This window comes from Mus pahari, chromosome 2, assembly GCF_900095145.1.
Source record: "Mus pahari chromosome 2, PAHARI_EIJ_v1.1, whole genome shotgun sequence".
Lineage (NCBI taxonomy): Eukaryota > Metazoa > Chordata > Mammalia > Rodentia > Muridae > Mus > Mus pahari.
The window spans coordinates 131,563,943-131,584,397 of record NC_034591.1 but is presented as its reverse complement, the minus strand read 5'-3'; the positions used below and the strand labels follow the sequence as shown (position 1 = coordinate 131,584,397).

The 20,455-nt window shown below is 47.0% G+C and overlaps 1 protein-coding gene across 3 annotated transcripts in view; it reads right to left on the bottom strand.

The window, feature by feature from the left end:
* The window catches only part of Ift122 (intraflagellar transport 122), a 67,271-nt gene that overhangs the window by 38,861 nt on the left and 7,955 nt on the right, over nt 1–20,455 (bottom strand). For 2 of the 3 annotated variants that reach the window (XM_021191470.1, XM_021191471.1), the window contains exons 2-8: nt 18,502–18,568; nt 16,832–16,916; nt 10,280–10,358; nt 7,780–7,856; nt 4,692–4,758; nt 3,815–3,961; nt 1,059–1,134 (exon numbers count right to left, since the gene is read on the bottom strand). In XM_021191470.1, the coding sequence (XP_021047129.1) occupies nt 1,059–1,134; nt 3,815–3,961; nt 4,692–4,758; nt 7,780–7,856; nt 10,280–10,358; nt 16,832–16,916; nt 18,502–18,568 (598 nt within the window). Of the gene's footprint in view, nt 1–1,058; nt 1,135–2,619; nt 2,797–3,814; nt 3,962–4,691; nt 4,759–7,779; nt 7,857–10,279; nt 10,359–16,831; nt 16,917–18,501; nt 18,569–20,455 lie in introns of all 3 variants that reach the window. The other variant, XM_021191472.2, reaches the window with a different exon arrangement.

The window sequence follows — 20,455 nt, the reverse complement described above, 5'->3', positions numbered from 1 at the left end:
CAGGTGAGGTGGGCTGTTGCAGGTGAGGTGGGCTGTTGCAGGTGAGGTGGGCTGTTGCAGGTGAGGTGGGCTGTTGCAGGTGAGGTGGGCTGTTGTAGGTGAGGTGGGCTGTTGTAGGTGAGGTGGGCTGTTGTAGGTGAGGTGGGCTGTTGTAGGTGAGGTGGTCTAAGCCACACTCATCAAACTCTACAAATGTCTAAATAGCCAAAATTACACAAAGTTACCTAAGCCTGACAACAACTTTGGCTTTGTTTTAGCAATCCTTATCCTGTATTTAATCCCCAAATCACTCCAGAGTTGAAAAGATACTTCAAAACCAAGAAATAACTTCACTGTCCCAAACAAATTGAAGTTACCATCTATACCATGGTTTGGACTTTAAATGACTCTCAAACTCTGTCAAAGGCTCCGTCCCCAGCTAGTGGCATTATGGAAAGAAGGATGAAGTTTAAGGGGTGGGACTTAGTTGAAAGAAACATGTCCCTGGACATGTCCCCTTAAAAGCATATCGGAGGGGCTGGAGAGACCGCTCAGGGGTTAAGAGCGCTGACTGCTCTTCCAGAGGTCCTGAGTTCAATTCCCAGCAACCACATGGTGGCTCACAACCATCTGTAATGGGATCTGATGCCCTCTTCTGGTGTGTCCTCACACACATAAAATAAATAAATCTTAAAAAAAAAAAAAGAAAGAAAGAAAGAAAGAAAGAAAGAAAGAAAGAAAGAAAGAAAGAAAGAAAGAAAGAAAAAGAGCACATTGGTTATTCTCAAAGAACTTGTGCTCCAGTCTGGGCCTCAATCCCTGTTCACCATTCTCCAACTGTGGTTCTCACTGCTCGGGTCTTGCTCTCCAATTTCTGAAAGTACCTAATTAAAGTCTCTTCTCACGGTGCTGAACAGCTGAGGAAGAGAAGACAAAGTCCTGGGCCCAGGACCTGAAGACAAGCTCACTATGCAGCCACTAACAGTGATCGTGCGTAGTCACTGATGACACTCTCAGAAGCACACATCAGAGTGTGCTACAGCTGACGCGTGTAACTGGGTTGGCATGGTGCTACATACCTGTTTTCCACTCAGCTGGTAGAAGGAAAGTTTCTGTCCCCAGTCAGCTACAGCCAGGATGTCATTATGTTCCTCTCTAATCAACAGAAGACAAAAGAGGTTATAAGGGGGCACAGCCTGCTGATGACTGTGGCTAGGGGCTCAACAAACAACAGGAAAAAGAAAGCTCTGACCAGGCTGTCAGGGAGCCAAGTACTACACAGTAACACTGGGGCCAGAGTTACAATCAGACCAACCATCAGTCAGCCCAAAGACAGGTTTGGCCATCCTGGGATCTGCTATTGCACTGACTCCTAGCTGTGAATGGTCTGGGTTAGGACATGGCCTATAGATCTGTTCCATGGAATGGGACTTCAGGACCAGAATCTAGGAGAAAGGCCTCAGATGGGAATCCAACAACTCAAAATGCAGACAGAGAGGGGTTTCCCAGCCTTAAGGCTGGAAGAAAATCCTCCCCAAGTGGCTGAGCCTCTATTAATGCCTGCTGCCCTAAACCCAGGGTCTGACAGTCACCTGGCAGCACCAGTAGCCATATAAGCATGCTCTGTGCAGCATGGTCTGTAAAACCCAGGCAGGACAGCAGTGAGGAAAATGCCATAGACGTTAATTCAGAATTCAGAAAAGGTGGGGAAGGTAATGAGGATGCTAACAGGCTTACAGATGGACTGTACTTATTGACGCTCAAGTCTAGACCCTGGCCACCAGTGAAGCCCCTGTGGAGAGGCTGCATGTGGCACTGAGTTAGGCTAAGCTGCCTGACACTACACCAGGAGTTTCCAATCGAGCCCATAGTGGTGGGCAGTGGGCTTTACCAAAACACCATGTTGATAATAAAATAGGGCTAAAGCTCAGATGGGAACCTGAGGGCCACCCTTCTTCCTTTCTTTGACCCCACTTCCCATCCCACAAACCTGGATTCTTCTAATCAGTCTTAGGTGTCGGGGGTACAGTGAGGAGGGGTCCCAAGCTAGAACATGATTGCCCAATCACAATACCCTGACTGCCTTAGCTTTTCCCACTCCACCGAAAGGATTTCCCTTACCGATCGTATCAACTGAGAGAAGAGCAACTGCCCAGCAGTCAGGACTATGGGTGTGTAAGGGGGTGAAAGTTGAGGGCTTCCCCTTTGTATATGTCCTAGCCAATGCAAGGCAAAGTAGAGTGGGAATAGGCCAAGAAAACACATCCAGTAACAAAAGGCATCAGGTGAAGGGTGGTCCTACAGAGCACTGTAAATCAAGCTTCATAGAGAGAGTCTAAGGTTGCTGGAAGGGGATCGCTCAGACGCTAACCTGAGAAGCAGGCATGGAAATCAGAGGCGCAGAGGCGTGTCCTCCTCTGTGCTACCCAGTTTCTCCTCCTTTCTCAGAGGATTGTTCTATCTGCCACCCACACATGCCTCTCAGGGGTGCGTCCCTTTGCGTGTGTGGGGACACACCAACAATCCCCCAGCCCCTGTTCTGCTGCCCCTGGCCAAGGAGTTTCTCAACAGCATTAGCTTCGGCAGATCTGTGGGGGCCTGGGCCCTCCCGAGGGTCCTCACTCTGTGGGACACACTCACGAGTTGCCGTCCCTGGGACTGTTGTCCTCTTCCTCTTGCTCTTCCTCCTCTGCCTCACTACCCTGACTACTGTACACTGTTGACTTCAGAATGGAAGGGATTTCCTGAAAATATCTGTTGCCAATGACATCCTCAGCATCCTCGTTCTCTCTGCTCATCCAGATAGTCTCCCATCGGCTGTAGACAGTAAGGGGATGTTCACAATCACATCACCTACGACTACACTGAAGCTATAATTTCAAAACCTGCCAAGGAGCCCCTGGACCCTGCCCGGAAGAGGACAGCCACCAGGTACACTGGGCATCCTGCCTCTCATGAATTAAAAATGGTAGCTTGAAGCCACAAAGTCATCTGCGGCCACAAAATCAAACAGCAGGAACTCTGGGGTAGGCTAATGGCCTTGGAAGGCATTCTATACATAAGGAGGGCCTCCGCTGGACAGAATTATTCAGGAAGAATTATAATAACCTGTAGTAAGAAAGGCAACGGAATTAAACAGCCTCCTCAATCAACCTGTAAAATAACACTAGGACAGAAAACAACTGAGCCCTTTAATTTACCCTCAGAGAACTCTATGGGGATAGGTTTAATATTATAGAATTATGCAAAGAGCCGCGAGAGCTTTTAGTCCACCCTCAAAGTCACATGGCATAAAAGAAAAGTAAGTGTGAGGCTTGAGCAGGTAGTGCCAACTGTCTGCAGATCTTTAGGTTTTAGGGGCATTTGTAGGCTTAATTTTAACTTTTTGGCAAGGGAAATTTAAAAAAAAAAAAAAAACACTCAAGAGAGTGCCATTCTGTTAACAGTGTAACAGGTGGGTGGGTGCACACTCCTGGACATAAGGGAAGGGCCAATGAAGCAAGAAGAGAAGCACAGGGAGATCGGCACAATTAGTTCATGAAGAGGTCTCTCTCTTCTCTATTCTCCTCTCTCTCTCTCTCTCTCTCTCTCTCTCTCTCTCTCTCTCTCTCTCTCTCTCTGCTGGCCTAGATAGTTCATCTGCTTGGCTAAATCTCTGGGATTCATTCCAAAATTCAATATAGGCTCTTTTAAAACTTCATTTATAAAAAGCAGGTTCCAAACAGACCAGGGAAGTGGGGAGAAAGGACTTTAAACTACAATGATGTCAGGAAGAGAAAGGAGCTCAGAAGGCTTCTTCCATTAGTGGTGGCCAGGAGAAACCCAGCCATGGTACCTTGAAGGGCTCCAGCAGATGGACCATATTGGGGAGAGGGAGCCCCCAGGGCGCTCGATCTTCACTTTCTCTTCACCATTCTTGTTCCGTATGCTGATGATGCCATTGGCCATGCCCAGAGCCAGGTACTGACCATCGTTTGTCCAGCTGCACACACACACAACCGATGGAGGGCATGGGAGGTGGGAAGGAGCACACAGAGGGCAGAGCCTGTGAGGCAGCAGCCAGGCAGTGGTTTCATCGCTCCCACTTATTCCTGACATAGACTCAACTCAGACTGCCACTTACATCTGGAATCAGGGAGACCTTAAGGCAGGGACATTTACTCCAGATGACATCCATCCCGACTGTGCACATCTCCATGGCAGCCTGCACTCCAGACTAGGCCCTATTTTCTGCTTTACAGTTCAACTCCCTCCCAATCCAAGGGCTCCCAGTAAACAGACGTCTTGTGCCACGTCATCCGACAAACGTTGAATCACAGAGTGCCTTCAAAGGCTGCTCAGTTACAGAGTGCCTAGGCCTGCTGGTGCTTCCAGTGTTTCCGGAAATGGTGGTGTTATCACTATTGCTCCATGATTTAGTAACCACCCAAGGTCACCAGCCTATCAGTGACAGGATGCAGACTCTTCTGGTCTGAGTCTAGCAACAGCGTCAGAGGTTCCTGTCTGACTTTCCCAGCGAAGACGCCCAGGCCTGCTCAGCACACGAAGGTTATCAAAGGTGCCAGTCCTTCCCGTCAAGGAGACAAGAGAAGGGAAAAGGGAAGCACGGAAGCCACCACCACAGCTTCTCTGTGGGTGAATCAGAGGCTTGTGGGAGTCTGCTGGGGAGAGAAAGGAGCACAATGCCTGTTGTCAGAGCCTCCCTAACTTACCTGCAGCACGTGATCTTGCTGCTGGATTTGTGCTTGGAGACAGACTTCTGCTCAGGAGACCACAACCCTTCAGTATCAGGCAACAGAAAAGAGAGCAAGACTATTCAGCAACAGAGAGGACTAAACTGTCCATTCATACAAAACTCAAATCTCCAGGGTCTTATGCCAAGTTAAGAAAAAGAAAAAGCCAACTTCCAAAGGCTTGACACCATAGAAGTCCATGTATACAACATACTGGATGACAACCACACACCTGCAGAACTCACCTATGGCTACTGGGATTGCTGGTACCAAGGGGCAGGCCCTGGTATGGGAATGGGATCCTGTATTGCAGAGGTGGTACATTGCCACACGTGGCTGAAGGACAGAACTAAAACATACTGGCCCCCCCCCCACCTCCATGGTTCCTGTACTGCCCATTAGGTATCCACTTGGCACCCAGTAGGAGAACTGGGTGAAGAATGCACAGCACTGCTCTGCAATGTACTGAGAATCTACAACTGTTTGTTTTTTTTTTTTTAAAAAGAAGAAGAAGAAGAAGAAGAAGAAGAAGAAGAAGAAGAAGAAGAAGAAGAAGAAGAAGAAAAGAAAAAGGAAAAAAAGGTAGATGATGAAGTTCCTCAGGGCTTAAATCCCAAAGAAATGGACAACTTAGCTGCTCACAGCTAGGGCATGGCCGCCAGAGACCAACTCAGCATTAAAATATAAGTTAAGGAAGTGGAAAGTGCAGGAGGGAAGCTTCCCATTGATGACCCAGTCTCAGTCAGACAGACAGACACCATGTGCCCTCATGCCTGAGATGACCCACAGACAGACAGACACCATGTGCCCTCATGCCTGATATGATCCAATCTCAGACAGACAGACAGACACCATGTGTCCTCATGCCTAGCCTTTAATGTTTGTAAATAAGGGGTGTAACAGTGGGTACAGCTGATGAAATTAGGAGGGAAACTATGAGAGGGAACAAGAGGCTTAGGGGAGGGGAAGGGTAACAGACACAAAAGTGGGAGGAGGACACCAGGAAGGGAGTGGGGACAAGGCAGAGAGGTTTGTTTGACAGTGCCCTGTGGAACAACCTAACTCTTTGTTAAACTAATAAAAGTAAAATAAGCAATGAGTGCGTTTTTTTTGCAGAGTCCCCTTTCTAGGCCTCTGTCACTGCACATGACTGTATGTGAGCTGTGTACTGTGCATGGCACACTGGGTCAGTTCAGGCTTGCTCCCTCCAATCCCCAGAGGTGGTCCAGTGCCCTAAACAACAGACAACAAAGCAAATTCTACCCTGCCTGGCCGTGAAGTATGGCCATGTGAAAGACAGAGCACATCTAAATTTACACAGCCAAGCGCATCCACAGAGAGCAGAGGAAGCCGTGAGTGGATAGCGTGCTGGGTGGATGTGTAATCTTACATGGCTTCCTGTCAAGCGAGGACGCCACAGCTCCGGGGGACACTGGGGGACATGTAGAGCCTTCCCTTTCAGTTCCATGGGTGGGTACTGGCAATACATGCAAAAAATGCCCAACCCAGCTTTCCTAAAAGATGTTTAGGGCTTGAAGACTGTGCCCTACTGAGACTGCTCCAACAGAGATTAGCTAAACCTGTCTCCTTGATCCAGCTGTATAGAACCCTGCCTTCTTGACTCAGCTGTAAGCAAGAACCCTGCCTCTATGTTCAATGTTATACAATAAACACACTGGGTTTCAGGAGAGTTGTGATCCACACAATCCCAGTTTTCCCAGCTGTGTCTTATCTTTCCTTCATTCCCAGCTGTCCCAGTCACATGAGTTCCCAGAGTCCCTGTAGCTAAGCAAGGTTGAAAAGGGAAATGTCTGTGAAATGCCTGAGTCTTCCCCTCCCTTCTTTCAAACATTTCCACCCCACCCATGCATTCTGTCTGTGCTCCACTGCAAGAGCAGGAAGCCTTCAGTGCAGGAACCCCTCCTGCCCAGCCTCTCTCGGGAATATCTGCACTCGAGCTCTGCACATAGTGGCCCAGCCTGGGCCTCAACCCTACTCCTCGGGTGCTGGCTAAGTGACTGCCAGTGACCCCGGAACCATACTGAGCCCCTGTGTTTTCTCCTTTGCTGGGAGAGTAGGAATGAGAGAAGCATTGCTTCAGGACTTGGCACAGAGCTCAGGTTTGTTTTTGTTTTTTTTAATGGCTCCCAAACCATAGGAATTCTCTCTTTGAAAAATTCATTGTAAACTATCAGCACAGTGCCACTAAAACGCTGTAGGTATGGCTGCATGTGTGTGCATGGTGGTGGTGTAGGTGGGGATCTTGCTCTGGGAAGTAGAAACTGATGGTGAGATGATTTCCTCTATTCCTCTCTTATTTTTTAGACAGGGTCTCTCACTGAACCTAGCGCTCTTCATCTTGGCTTGGCTGTCTGTCCAGCAAGCCCTGGGCCCTGGGCCCTGGCACTGGAGCTGCAGACAAAGCAACACAGCTGGCTTGTACGTGGGTACCTGAGCTCTGAACTCAAGCACTTACCCACGGAGCAATTTCCCCAGCTCAACTACTTATACTTAATAAGATGTTTTTACAAATCCCACCTTTCTGTGCCGTAAGCTTGAGAGCAGGAATATTTTATTCCCCACAAACAGGGACACAGATCACCACAAGAAGACATGCTAGGGTTTTTAGGCAAATGGCAGTGTTTCTAGAGAAAAATAGCCCCTGCTAGGGTGAGCCAGTCTTCTGTGCTCTCCCATCCAACATACCATTTCTTCCCCTAGGACCTATTGCAAATCTGCCTCAAATGGCTTATCACCCTCCAGGTCACCACTGTCTCTCTGATTTTTTTTTTTTTTTAAGACAGGGGTTCTCTGTATAGCTCCAGTTGTCCTGGAACTATGGAGTCCAGGCTGGCCTCAAACTCACAAAGGTCTGCCTGTCTCTGCCTCCCAACCTCTAAGATTAAAAGCATGTGCCACCACTTCCCAGCTCTTTCTGCCAACAAGGGATCGACCTCCCTTGGCTGCTGGAGATGGAGAAGAGGCCTCACTTTCTAAGGACAGACCATCAGCTTGTGTGTGTGTCTCTCAGCATTCTCCACTAGAGGAGCTGGAAATTTAAACTTACCAAAGTCACTGGAGGAACAAGATGCCAGCTGGTGGGTAACAGGATTGTAGGAGACACACTGTATAGAATCATTGTGCCTGGAAGTTGAAGAACTGAAGATTATTCCACAACAAACACAAATGTCTCAGTAGCTACAATAGGAGATTCATAGCAGGCTTGAAGGGGGCTGGAGAGATGGCTCACCAGTTAAGAGCACTTACTACTCTTCCAGAGGACCAGAACTCAATCCCAGTACCCAAATGACAGTTCACAGCTATCTGTAACTCCAGTTCCAAAGGATCTGATGCCCTCTTCTAACCTCTACAGGTAAAATACCTATACACATAAAATTAACTTTAAAAAATAAATTTAAGGGCCGGGCGTGGTGGCGCACGCCTTTAATCCCAGCACTCGGGAGGCAGAGGCAGGCGGATTTCTGAGTTCAAGGCCAGCCTGGTCTACAGAGTGAGTTCCAGGACAGCCAGGGCTACACAGAGAAACCCTGTCTCGAAAAAAAAAAAAAAAAAAAAACAAAAAAAAAAATAAATAAATAAATTTAAAAATAAAAACAAAACAAAACAAAGAACAACCCTAAGACTGACCCTCTGGTGACATACTGCAAGCCCTTCTCTGGGGGACCAACAGCACAGGGCCTCGCTTACAGGGCCCTCAACAACAGTGTCCACCCACCCAGCATCCCACCCAGCTCAAACTCTTCCTCCAGGGCTCTCCCTGAGATCTCCAGTGTGTGTTGGAGACAAAGACAGAGAACGCAGCCTAGTGCGAGGTGCAGACAGCATGCTTCACTTGTGGCTCCAACTGACAATTTCTGGTGTCCAGAAACATCCAGTGGAGTGTGATGAACACAGTCCAGGCCAGGGTCTGGAAGCATGGCAAATGCCGAGGTGCACTCCACGGCATCTCAGCCCAGGTCTAGCCCTTCACTTCTTGGTAACACTGTATGCATGGTCTCACTCACTGATTTCATCTAAACTTTGCTTGTGTTCAGAGCAGCCTCGTTCACAGTAGGCAACAGGTGGGAGCAACCCAGTGTTCATTAGCTGATGAGCATCCAAATGGAATATATACACAGTGGAGTATTACTCAGCCATGAGGACATTACATGAAATAATGGTGGTGGTTTGAATATGCGTGGCCCAAAGACTGGCACTATTAATAGGTGTGACGTTGTTGGAGGAAGTATGTCACTGTGGGGGTGGGCTTAGAGACACCCCCCCTAGCCTAGCCACGTGGGAGCCAGTCTTCTCCTGGCTGCCTTCTGATCAGATGTAGTAGAACTCTCAGCTCCTCTAGCACCATGACACTGCCTGGACACTGCCATGTTTCCCGCCATGATGATAATGGACTGAACCTCTAAACCTGTAAGCCAGCTTCAATTAAATGTCATCCTTTTTAAGAGCTGCTTTGGTCATGTGCTTCTTCACAGCAATGGAAACCCTAAGACAGAACTCAATCACAAAATGCCAAATACTATATGATCCCACGTATATGAGGCACCTAGAAGAGCCAAACTCCTCGGAAAGGACAATGACAGTTGCCAGGGCTGAGATGAGGCAGAACAGATGATGTTAAGCACTGAGTTTAAATCTCAGGAAGATGAAAGGCTCTAAAGATTTTACTTGCCAAAATTTGGCTGCACCACCGTGTTTTTTTTTTTTGTTTTTTTTTTTGTTTTTTTTGTTTGTTTTTTTTTTGCACCACCGTGTTAATGTACCTAACACCTGGTTACGATGGCAGTTTACATTGGGGTATTTCTCTATAACTGAAAATAACAAAAGTTGTTTGTCAAGTACTTCCTGTGGACCAAGTATGGTGCTAGGTGCCAGAAATATAAGCATGTAAAAGCAGGGATAGTGTCTACCTTCCAGAGCCCACAGGCCATCGTGCAACATTAATCAATCAGAATCCGTAAGACCATAGCTATAAGAAATGCTCAGGAGTGGCATTCCTGAGTCTGGATGGTGGGAGTGGGCTGGCAAGAGAGACAGCTACAGGTGAGACCTATAGATGGGGAGGGCGTGGCTATAGAGAGGGAGATGTGAGCATGGCCCCCTAAGGAGCAGGAAGCTTAAAGCACACTGGCCTGTCTAACTTTTGACACTGGGTAGATGCAAAACCATTCACAAAGGCAGAGACACTGAAGGGGACAGGCTGGGTGAGGGGAATGACAGGAATCTGGAGTGTCTGATTAGCTGACATACATGACGTGAAACACAGCTCAATGCTGTGCTGGCCGAGCTGGTTGCTCATAATCTCCTCCCAACCCATGCCCATGCTCTATTAAAGCTCATCCTGGAGAGGAAAGCTCTTCCATGCTTTCTTTCTACAAGGGTGTGGCTACAGTGAAGCAGTCAGAGCAGAGTTGGGTGTGGTCAATGGGCAGCCCTTGTAAACCAGCTACCTGATGCTGAAGCAGGAAGGTTATAAGCTTAAGGCCTACCTTATAGAGGGAAATCTGTCTCAAGCAAACAAAACCGCTGTCACCCTCAGGGTCACTTACGTGTACTTCAGAATGCCTTCAAGTTTTGAGGTCCAGATAATGATGCTCTTGTCGGCAGATCCAGATGCAAAGCGCTTGCCTAAAGGGTTTTTAAAAAGAAAATCCTCACGTGTATTTTAAACCAGAATTTTCCAGGTAGAATGTCCGAGAAACCTCATTCTTCATACTCAGCTAGAAATGTAGTCCAGTTTACAGAGTAGCTGTCTAGTATGTATGAGGCTCAGGCTCAAATCCCAGCACTGTATAGAGTAGTGGTGTACTCCCATCACCCATCACATGCAGCAGCAAGAAGAGCAGAGGTTCGGAGTCCTCCTTGGCTACAGAATGAGTTGGAGGCCAGCCTGTACTACAAGAGACCCTGTATGAAAAATACTTTTAAAGGGGACTAAGTGGGTTGGAGAGATGGCTCAGTGGTTAAGAACACTGACTGCTCTTCCAGAGATCCTGAGTTCAACTCCTAGCAACCACATGGTGGCTCACAACCATCTGTAATGGGATCTGACGCCCTCTTCTGGTGTGTCTTAGGACAGCAATAGTGTACTCACATACATGAAATAAAAATAAGAGGAGTAAGTGTCCCTTTATTCTCTAGCACTGTTTTTGGATGTGGTGTAGGGATGGAAGTTGGGCCTACACATGCTAAGTACCTACCCCACAAAGAAGCTGTACCCCAGCCCTTCCACTGCTTCTCATCAACACCGGCAACAAGGAATCTGAAGTTTGGACTCTGAGGCTCCAAGCTGCTCTCCCTGGCACTAAGTACACCCAGACGCACTGAGGGTCAGCTACTTCTGTGTGCCGTGCTCTTTAGTAAGGCTGGGCAGTGATTTAGACATTTAAGCTTCATTTCATGGTGTCTAGTCCAAGAACGGACATTAAGTTTATCCAACACAGATACAATATGGGAGGGGTGAGTCCTATGAAAGAGAGTAACTGGGGGAACTAACATTACAATTTTTATTTTTTAAAAGATTTTACTCTTTTTTATTTTATGTATATGGGTGTTTGCTTACATGTCTGTGTACCATGTACATGCCTGGTGCCTGAATAGGCTAGATAGATCAGATTCCCTGAAACTAGAGTTGTAGGTGGCTGTGAGCCACCATGTGGGTGCTGGGAATTGAACCTGGACCCTCCAGAAGGACAGTCAGTACTCTAACTGCTGTGGCACTTCTCCAGCCCCTAATTATTTTTTAACTGTACAGTTGTACTATTCATCTACTCCTGTGTTTGTGTGGTGTGTGTGAGCACACATGCATGTGTGTGTGAGCACACATGCACGTGTGTGTGAGCACACATGCACGTGTGTGAGAGCACACATGCACGTGTGTTCACGGGCGTGGGAGGTAAGGCTGACGTCAGGTACCTTGCTCTGCTGCTCTCCTCCTCTGCACAAACACTGGAGCTCACAGACTTAGCTCAGTCGGCTGTCCAGCGGGCTGGTCCTAGCCCCACCTCCCTAACGCCCGGACAGCAGGCACACACCACTGTGCCCAAGTTTTTACGTGGATGCTGGAGACACAAACCCAGGCCCTCATGCTTCTGCAGCAGGCACTGAGCCATCCCCAGCCCCCAGGGTTGTATACATTCATGGAGTACAGTACAGTGTTCTGATATATTTAGTCAAATAATTATATCAAGCAAATTAACATATTTATCACCTCAGATACTTATATTTAAACAGAGAACGTTAAAGTCTGTTCTTTTAGCAGTTTTAAATATATATTATTGTTCATTATGATTACCATACAGATCTCAAAAGCCTACCCATCCTGCCAGCCTTAAACTGTGCTCTAGGGTCAGCATCTCCTAGAGCAGTGGTTCTCAACTAGTGGGTTGAGACCACTTTTGGGGGTCAAATGACACTTTCACAGGGGCCACCTAAGACTATCAGAAAACACAGATATTTATATTACAATTAATAACAGTACCAAAGTTGCAGTTATGAAGTAGAATAGAAATAATGTTATGACTGGGGAGTCACTACAGCATGAGAAACTGTCCTGACAGGGTGCAGCTTTAGGAAGGGTGAGAACCACTACCCTAGAGGACAGGATGTAGGTGAGCTCCTTCAGGGCAGACCTAAAGGATAAGAGAGCTGACCAAGTACAAAGGAAGAACAAGATGTACATAGGGGTGAAACAGGCGCAAAGGCCCTGAGGCAGCCAAGGCTGGCGTGGCTGAGAGGCCAAGAGAGTCACAGCGCGGAACAGGTAGCAAGGAATGGAGCAGATGAGGGAAGGGGCTCTAGGGCCTTCGGGGCCACAGTGCAGAGGGCAAGCAGTGGGACCAGGGGCAGGCCTGAAGGAAAGAGTGACAGATGTGCCTTACATTCCCACACTGCTTGGAATTTAAGAAAGAATGTGCTAAAGCGGCAATATAAACCAAGTCATCCTTTATTCACTCCATGGAAACCAACTTTCATCAGGTGGAAGGAACCTTCACGAGGCAAGCGTAGGACAGATTTGCACACCCAACTGCAGTTTTGTTACATTTTTATTCATTTGTGATTATATATGCGGGAGGCACAAAGACACCACGATGCACACTGGGACAACTTTTGGGAGTTCTCTCCTCCCACCATGTGGGTTCCACTGATCAAACTCAGGTTGTCCAGCTTGGTGGCAAAGACAAGGGCCCTGGCCTGCTGAGCCATCTCGACAGCCCAACCTGTTGATTTTTAGACTTTAATCTTAGGGCAAGGAGAAGGTGGCCTTCAGAAGCCACTGGTCCTAGAGCCTCAGTGTCTCCATTTGAAACAGAGGGAACAGAAGTCCTCATTCAGAGGCTATGCAAAGACAACATCTGCAAAGTACCTTTTGTAGCAGCTCAAACTAGCAGTTGTAAGTGGTCCACATGGCACTGTAGCAAAACCTGATCAAAGAGAGACTCTACTGTTAGGTGTACCCTCTCCATTTCCTGACCTGGTAAGCATCAAGGATGACAAGTAAAGGCTCCAGGCCCAGAGTCTCTGCGTCAGAATCCCTAGTGATGTCACTCAGCAGCTGTGTGACCAGAACTAGTTCCTGGACACCTCCAGGGTTTCATTTCTGCATGTGAAAATGGACATTAATAGGATTTACCTCATAGTTAATAGGAAGAGAGAGCATGCATGTGCACACATGCACACACACAAATAAAATGTTCAGAACAATGCCTGGAATAGAATTTTACTAAAAAACATACCTACTGTTACTCTCTTCCTACTGGTTTATGCTGTTCTTGGACAAGGGGACTCTATCTTTCACACCTTTAATCATGGTAGCTCATTAATTTACTTAGGAAACTTCAGAAGTCAGAAACAAGCAGGCTTAAAGAGTAAAATCAACCACAATCTGTATGTCTCAATTTTCAAATCTAAGGGTGTAGACAAGTTTGGAGGAACTAAGACTTCCTAACCATTATATATCACAAAAAACATGATACACCAGGAAGACTCAGGCACAGTAGTCAGAGGACATCAGTCAGGCTCTGTAATTGCTCCAGGCCTGTTTGCCCCTCTGCCAGAGGGAATAAGAGTGCCCTTGCTACGTGCTTCAGAGGGCTATAAGAAGGGTCCCATGGAATGACATGCCTGACAGAGTTCTTCAGAGTGCTGACAAATACCACTGTTCACAGGGCTACGGGGCTTCTGTCACACTCAGGAAACCCAGCAGCCTCTGCACCTATGTACAGATAATTCAGCTACCAGGCAGCCTGTCACTGGTCTCCTTGGAACATCTCTCTCAGCTTGAACTCAAACTGTCACAGCACAGACACCTGACCATGAAGCAAGAAATGGGTGCTGTCTCACTAACTTGTCCCAGGACTTATCCATTAAGTGCTCTCCCAAAGTGAATCAAAGAGGCTGTTAGGTTAGAGCCGAAGATGCTGCATATACATGAAGTATATGCATTTACCTGCAGGGCAGCCCACTGCGTTCATCTAATTCTTAAAGAAGGCCTCCATCCAAAGGAATTACACACCTGTATCTTAGGCTCTTCTAAGCTTTGTACCCTTGGATACAGGGACTCCAACCACAGTCAGAGCATCATCTCCAGCCCCACATCTGACACAGGAAGTAGCAGAGACAATAATGAGCTCAAAGTCAGGGCTTGGGCTACAAGTTGGCTCAGTAGGTAAAGGCACTTGCCACACAAGCTGGATAACCTGAGCTCAGTCCCCAGAATCAAGTAAAGATGGACAGAGAACAGTCTCCATGAAGTTTTCCTCTAACTCCCACATGTGTGCCATGAAACATGTCCCTATGTATGTGCACACATAATCATAATACATTTAGATATTTTAATATCTAATTTAGGTATTTTACCTTAGATATTTTGTGTGTGAATGTGTATGTGTGTGGACTATTGCACGCCACAGTATATATTTGGAGGTTAAAGGACAACTTGCAAGAATATGTTCTTTTCCACACTGTGGTTAGCAGGGATCAAACTCCAATCAGGCTCATGGCACATGTCTCACTCTGGTGAGTCATCTCCAATAAACTGGAGACTGTTCCAATAAACTAACAAAAGAAAGACAGCTTTTGGGTTGGGCTAAGGTTAGAACTTCCATCTGTCTGTCTGTATACCTACCTACCATCTGTTTTTCTTCATTTTACTTCAATTATTGCAGCGCTGTGGAAGGAACTCGGGGCCTTGAGCATGAGAATGCTAGGCAAGTGTTCTTATCACTCAGCTACATTCCCAGTGCATATGAATTTACGTCACAATCTCAGTTTCACACAGCAGTTCTCTGACCACCTCCTCTCTACCGCCCCTCTTCCCTTACAGCCCATCTCCACTCATTCTGAGGTTGCTGCTTCTGACTGTGTGTCCTCTTTGCTCTGCTCTCACTTCACCTTGCCTGTAAAACTGCTCCTCGGACTGAGCCCACCTCTTCTCCTCCTCCCACCATGCAACTCGGAGTGGCTGGAGAAGACAAGCCACATAAAATGACGTCACCTGTAATTCCTGACCACCGGCTTCAAGTGCATCCTCTGGTCCCTGGAGGTCTCACTGCACCCCCAAGTCCATTCATTCTCCCGCTCTCTGAGGCTGCCATTTTTTCCCTTTCTCTCCAACTCTCAAGCCCTTCCTTCCCAGTCGTCACTCTCAGTGTCAGTGGCTTCTCATTACACTGAAGAAGCAGTGAGAAGATCCTTTAGATCTGCCTTCACAGGCCCCGCCCTGCCATTGCTCCTTTCTGAAGCAGGGCCCTACTGTGTCCTAGGTCCCACATCCTTGCCACTCAATGCACTGCAGCAATTTTCTGCCCTCTTTCCTATATTAACCATCCACAGAAGAAATGTGCACACCTGAACTTTGGATCTTCCACTGCAACTGCCCCGCCGGCAACACCACCCACATCAGTGGAGGGTAACTCCATCATTCAGTCATTCAGGTCAAAAGCTGGGGCTGGGGCTGGTGAGATGGCTCAGCGGGTAAGAGCACCCGACTGACCTTCCAAAGGTACAGAGTTCAAATCCCAGCAACCACATGGTGGCTCAAACCATCCCTAACGAGATCTGACTCCCTCTTCTGGAGTGTCTGAAGACAGCTACAGTGTACTTACATATAATAAATAAATAAAATCTTTAAAAAAAAAAAGCTGGGGCTGCCTGCAATGTTCACCCCACATCCAACCTGCCAGGAAATCCCATCTGCTCCATACTCAAAGCACACCCAGAACATGACTGCTTCTTGCCATTTCTTTGGCCACTGTCATCCATGTCATGAAAGATGCTTGTCACTTAGCTTTCTGAACCCCCTCATCTTTGGTAAGCTGTTTCCAAGGCAAACATAAAATAGGACCCAGATGAGCCCCGCTCTGCTCACACCCACCAGCAGCGCACTCACTCTTTTCACTGCGGATCAGAACCACTGTTTTGACGATGTTAACACCAGCTGGTCACCCCAGATCTGTTCTTTCTGTCTCCTCTCCCGCTTCGCCCCAGTTCTTTCTGCTCTAGCTCCTGAGAGGTGCATTCCCACCCAAGGGCTTCTGTAATGGCTCTTCCATCTTTGAGAAGCTCTCTTTTCCCAGATATTTGATGCCAAAATCTCTCTATCTCAGGCCAGCAAGTCTTTGTTCAGCTGCCCCATCTGAATAGGCCCATCTCACAACCAGATTGGATAATGCACCAGACCTGACCTGCCCAGAACTCCCAATTCTCATATTCTATCCATCTGACTGCCTATCAGCCTAGTGCTTGGTTATCTGACTGACTATGCTCGTGTTACCTGCTCCTTCCCTCCATCCTCGAGCTTCCCAACAAGCCCTTCTCTTAATTTGTTCTCTGAAATAACCAAGCACTTAAGACAGTGCCTAACACACAGATACCTAGAATTGTAACTCGGTGGCAGTGCATTTATCTGGTGTGCCCAAGGCCCTGGGCTTAGTCCCTAGAACTACAAGAAACAAACAGATTTGTTTCTGTGAATAAAGTCTAAGCTATTTCATATCCTCTGAACATGCAGGTTGTATTTTAAAGATGATCACAGAGTTCCTAAGGAAAGCTGAGCAGCTACAAGGCCACCACAGAGACCAGAACCCAGAGCAGCCTCTTACCATCCTTTGCATACGCCACACAGTACACGGTGTCTTTGTGTCCCTTCAGGGGCTGAAGTAAGGTGCCATCAGAGGTGTCATAAACCTGTCAAAAGGGGTAAAAATATCGATTATCTGTGTGACATCCATTACTCAGAATTCCTGCAGGGTGCTACTGCTGCTATTTTTGTTTTTATAACACAGCAGTTGTTGATTTGCTAAATTAGTATCAAGTAGAGACAGCACTGCATAACAAGAATGACTACATCTTACTGCAGGGCAAGCAGGAAGTGGAGGTCCGGCTTATGCTGTGTGTGACCAGGAGCATACCGACAATGCTGGAGAAATGCAGCTATACTGACTCTCACTCTAGGGGAAGTTCTGCAAACTTCACCCATTTTTCCTACCTCATCGCCTCCCCACCCAGGACTGGAAACTGAATCCGGGGCACTGTACAATGCCAGACAAGCCCTCGACTTCTTCCCAGCTTTCTCTTTTAGTTTTTATTTTGAAACAGTGTTTGACTAAGTTGCTCAGGCTGGCTCTGAAGTCCTTCGACAGCCCAGGCTGGCCTGAACCTTTGATCTTCCTGCCTCCACCTCTCAAGTAGCTGAGATTATGAGCCTGCACGACCAGGCCCCAGTACATTTCACTCATTCTTACATGGGCTTGAATGAATGACCCATCAAGGCAAGCCCTCGTCGACAAAGCCAGAACCTAAAAGAGCTGGTGGACAACATGGTTAACTGTCAGGGACAACACTGCCACCAATGTCAGCACACACAGATTTGCCATACTTGCTACCACGGCCTGAAAGTCACAGATCTAACAAACGTGGGGTTTGCAAGTGGGAGGGAGTGTTATAAAACCCAGCTGCAATGTGCATTTAGAATAGTTTATAGTTGTGCAACATGGCCAAATATGTGGAGATGTAAAAAACACAGCATCTGAGAAATGAGGACAGCGCTCTCCCACACAGTCAGAAGCCTGGAGAAGGAAGCCAGGACAGGGAGTGAGAGGATCTAAGTTGTGTACCCTGGGAGACGTCTGCAGAACAACCCAACCACAACTGTAAGACTAAGCAGTTAGTACACAGAACATGGACATCAGTCAGTCTGTGTATCTAGACACAGCAGAGCGGAGGACCATGTCCAAGGGGAGGAAGAGCTATCAGAGGTTTTGGGTCAAACAGAAAGGTGTCTCTGAAGATTACTCTTATGTACTAGGACAAGTTCCAGAGGGCGCCTGTGGCCTTTGAAACTATGAACAATAGGACAGCATTCATGTGGAATTGTTTAGGGGCAATAGAGCCCAGAAGTGGAGGTCAGGCTTTTTGACTTCTCATGGAAGGATAGCTTCTAGCCTTGTTAATTCACATTGGTCCAACAAAATATGAACTGACACCCACTCAGTTTCAAAGGCCTTTTGATTAATTGTCTGCAACCATTTCATGAGTGTCTCAAAGGGGAAAGACAAATGACTCCAAAGGAGGCATTGTTCATGGGTCCCTATCTGATAGACAGTTTACTCACCTGTTTTAAATAGACCATTTCCTTCCTTATTAAAAAGTAATGGCTGGTTTTTCCGCCCTTGCCTTTTTTATCTCAAAAAAAGGGGGTCAAATTTCAGAGTACTTACAAGAGGGAGGGAGGAAAAAAGCACTCAGAATGGAAACACAGGCAAAATCCTACCAGCAATCTGTTTCCTGCAGCCAGAATCAGTTGCGTTCCATCAGGCTTAAATGCGAGGTCGTAGATACTAACAGGAGACAAGACAAAAAGACAATTAGGAACCGAAATGACGTGGTCTGCTAATGGCCAAGAAAGCAAACTTTATTTCCATTATGAAATGCTACGTGTGTGCTGGGGAAAAAATAATGGCTAAAAATTGTCTCTGGTTGCAAATTCCACTCAACCACCACACCTTGGCAGGCCATTCAATCATGGTCTGCTCGGCAGTCAGCTCAGTCCTGGTTTCCTCTCCTCCAGAAGCCAGAAATGATTCAAAGGGTCAGCAGCTGAGGGCACAGGCTCTTCCAATCATGCCATAGAAAAGCAGGACAGCTACACAGATATTTACCAAGTACCTGTTAGGTGTGAGGCACCAACAGACACAGTAGGGGGTGAGCTGGCAGAGTCTCTCTCTGCCTCTAGGAATTTCCACTTGAATGGGAAACTATAAAGCAGACACGTTGGTCAAGGACTCCCATGGCACCAAGTTTAAGGAATATCCTTTTTCACCTTTTAATCTCTCTGAGTTTTCGATGTTCTTCTACATGTCAGTGAAGTACGGCTGTGTTTTGTTTGCTTGCTTGCTTGCCTGCTTGCTTTCACACTGATGTGCGTGTAACGGTCTTTATGACCAAGGCCCTCTGAGTGTGGGTGAAATGAGGAGGAATGCTGTGAGACTGCTGAGGAAGCTGCACGGGAACGGGGCTGCTCTGTTCGGTTCAAGGAAGGCCCGCATTCCAACCTGGGGAATAGGAGAAGCTCCATGATGAACAACACAGTATGGGAATGAGGGCAACTCCCAGCAGTGCAGAAGAGTGGCAGGCACAGCTCTTAGGAAAAGGAATCAAGAAGTGGAGGCACATGGCTGGGCGTGGTGGCACATGCCTTTAATCCCAGCACCCAGGAAGCAGAGGCAGGCCTGATTTCTGAGTTCGAGGCCAGCCTGGTCTACAAAGTGAGTTCCAGGACAGCCAGGGCTATACAGAGAAACCCAGTCTCAAAAAACCAAAAAAAAAAAAAAAAAAAGAAGTGGAGACAGCAAGGAATGTTCATATTGAAACTAGACTGAACCCTCAGACTATGTCCAAGGTGGTGGTGTGGGGGCTATCAAACCAGCATCACTGAGATTCTTGAATGTCCCAGCCAGAAGAGTCATTATTGAAGAGAATGGTGACAAGGCAGTGAGTGTCCACTGTGAAAATATGGCTGGAATAAACCATATGGACTTGTCAGTAATCTGAAAATACACACTTTTCATACTATCATAGCCCTTAGTTCTTCAAGCACAATTTTATTTCATCTTCACAGTAAACCTATCGGGCAAGGATGATTAAAGTCAACTCTCTGTCCAGTGGACTCTACATCTATGAATTCAAATACTGTTGATCAAAAATATTTTTAAAATTTTAAATATTTTTTAAAAATTCCAGCACTCGGTCTAGCAAGATGGTTCAGTGGGTAAGAGCACTGACTGCTTTTCCAAAGGTCCTGAGTTCAAATCCCAGCAACCACATGGTAGCTCACAACCACCCATAATGAGATCTGATGCCCTCTTCTGGTGCATCTGAAGACATCTACAGTACTTATGTATAATAATAAATAAATCTTTGGGCCAGCATGAGCAGGGACTGAGCGAGTGGAGCTGACCAGAGCGAGCAGGGCCAACTGGAGTGAGCAGGGGTCCTAAATTCAATTCTCAACAATCACATGAAGGCTCACAACCATCTGTACAGCTACAGTGTACTCATATACATAAAATAAATAAATAAATCTTAAAAAAAAAAAAAAGAATCCCAACACTCAGGAGGCAAAGACAGATCTCTGTGAGTTCAATGACAACCTGGTCTACATAGTGAGTTCCAGGCCAGCCAGAACTACATAATCAGACCCTGTGGATGTGTATATATATATATAT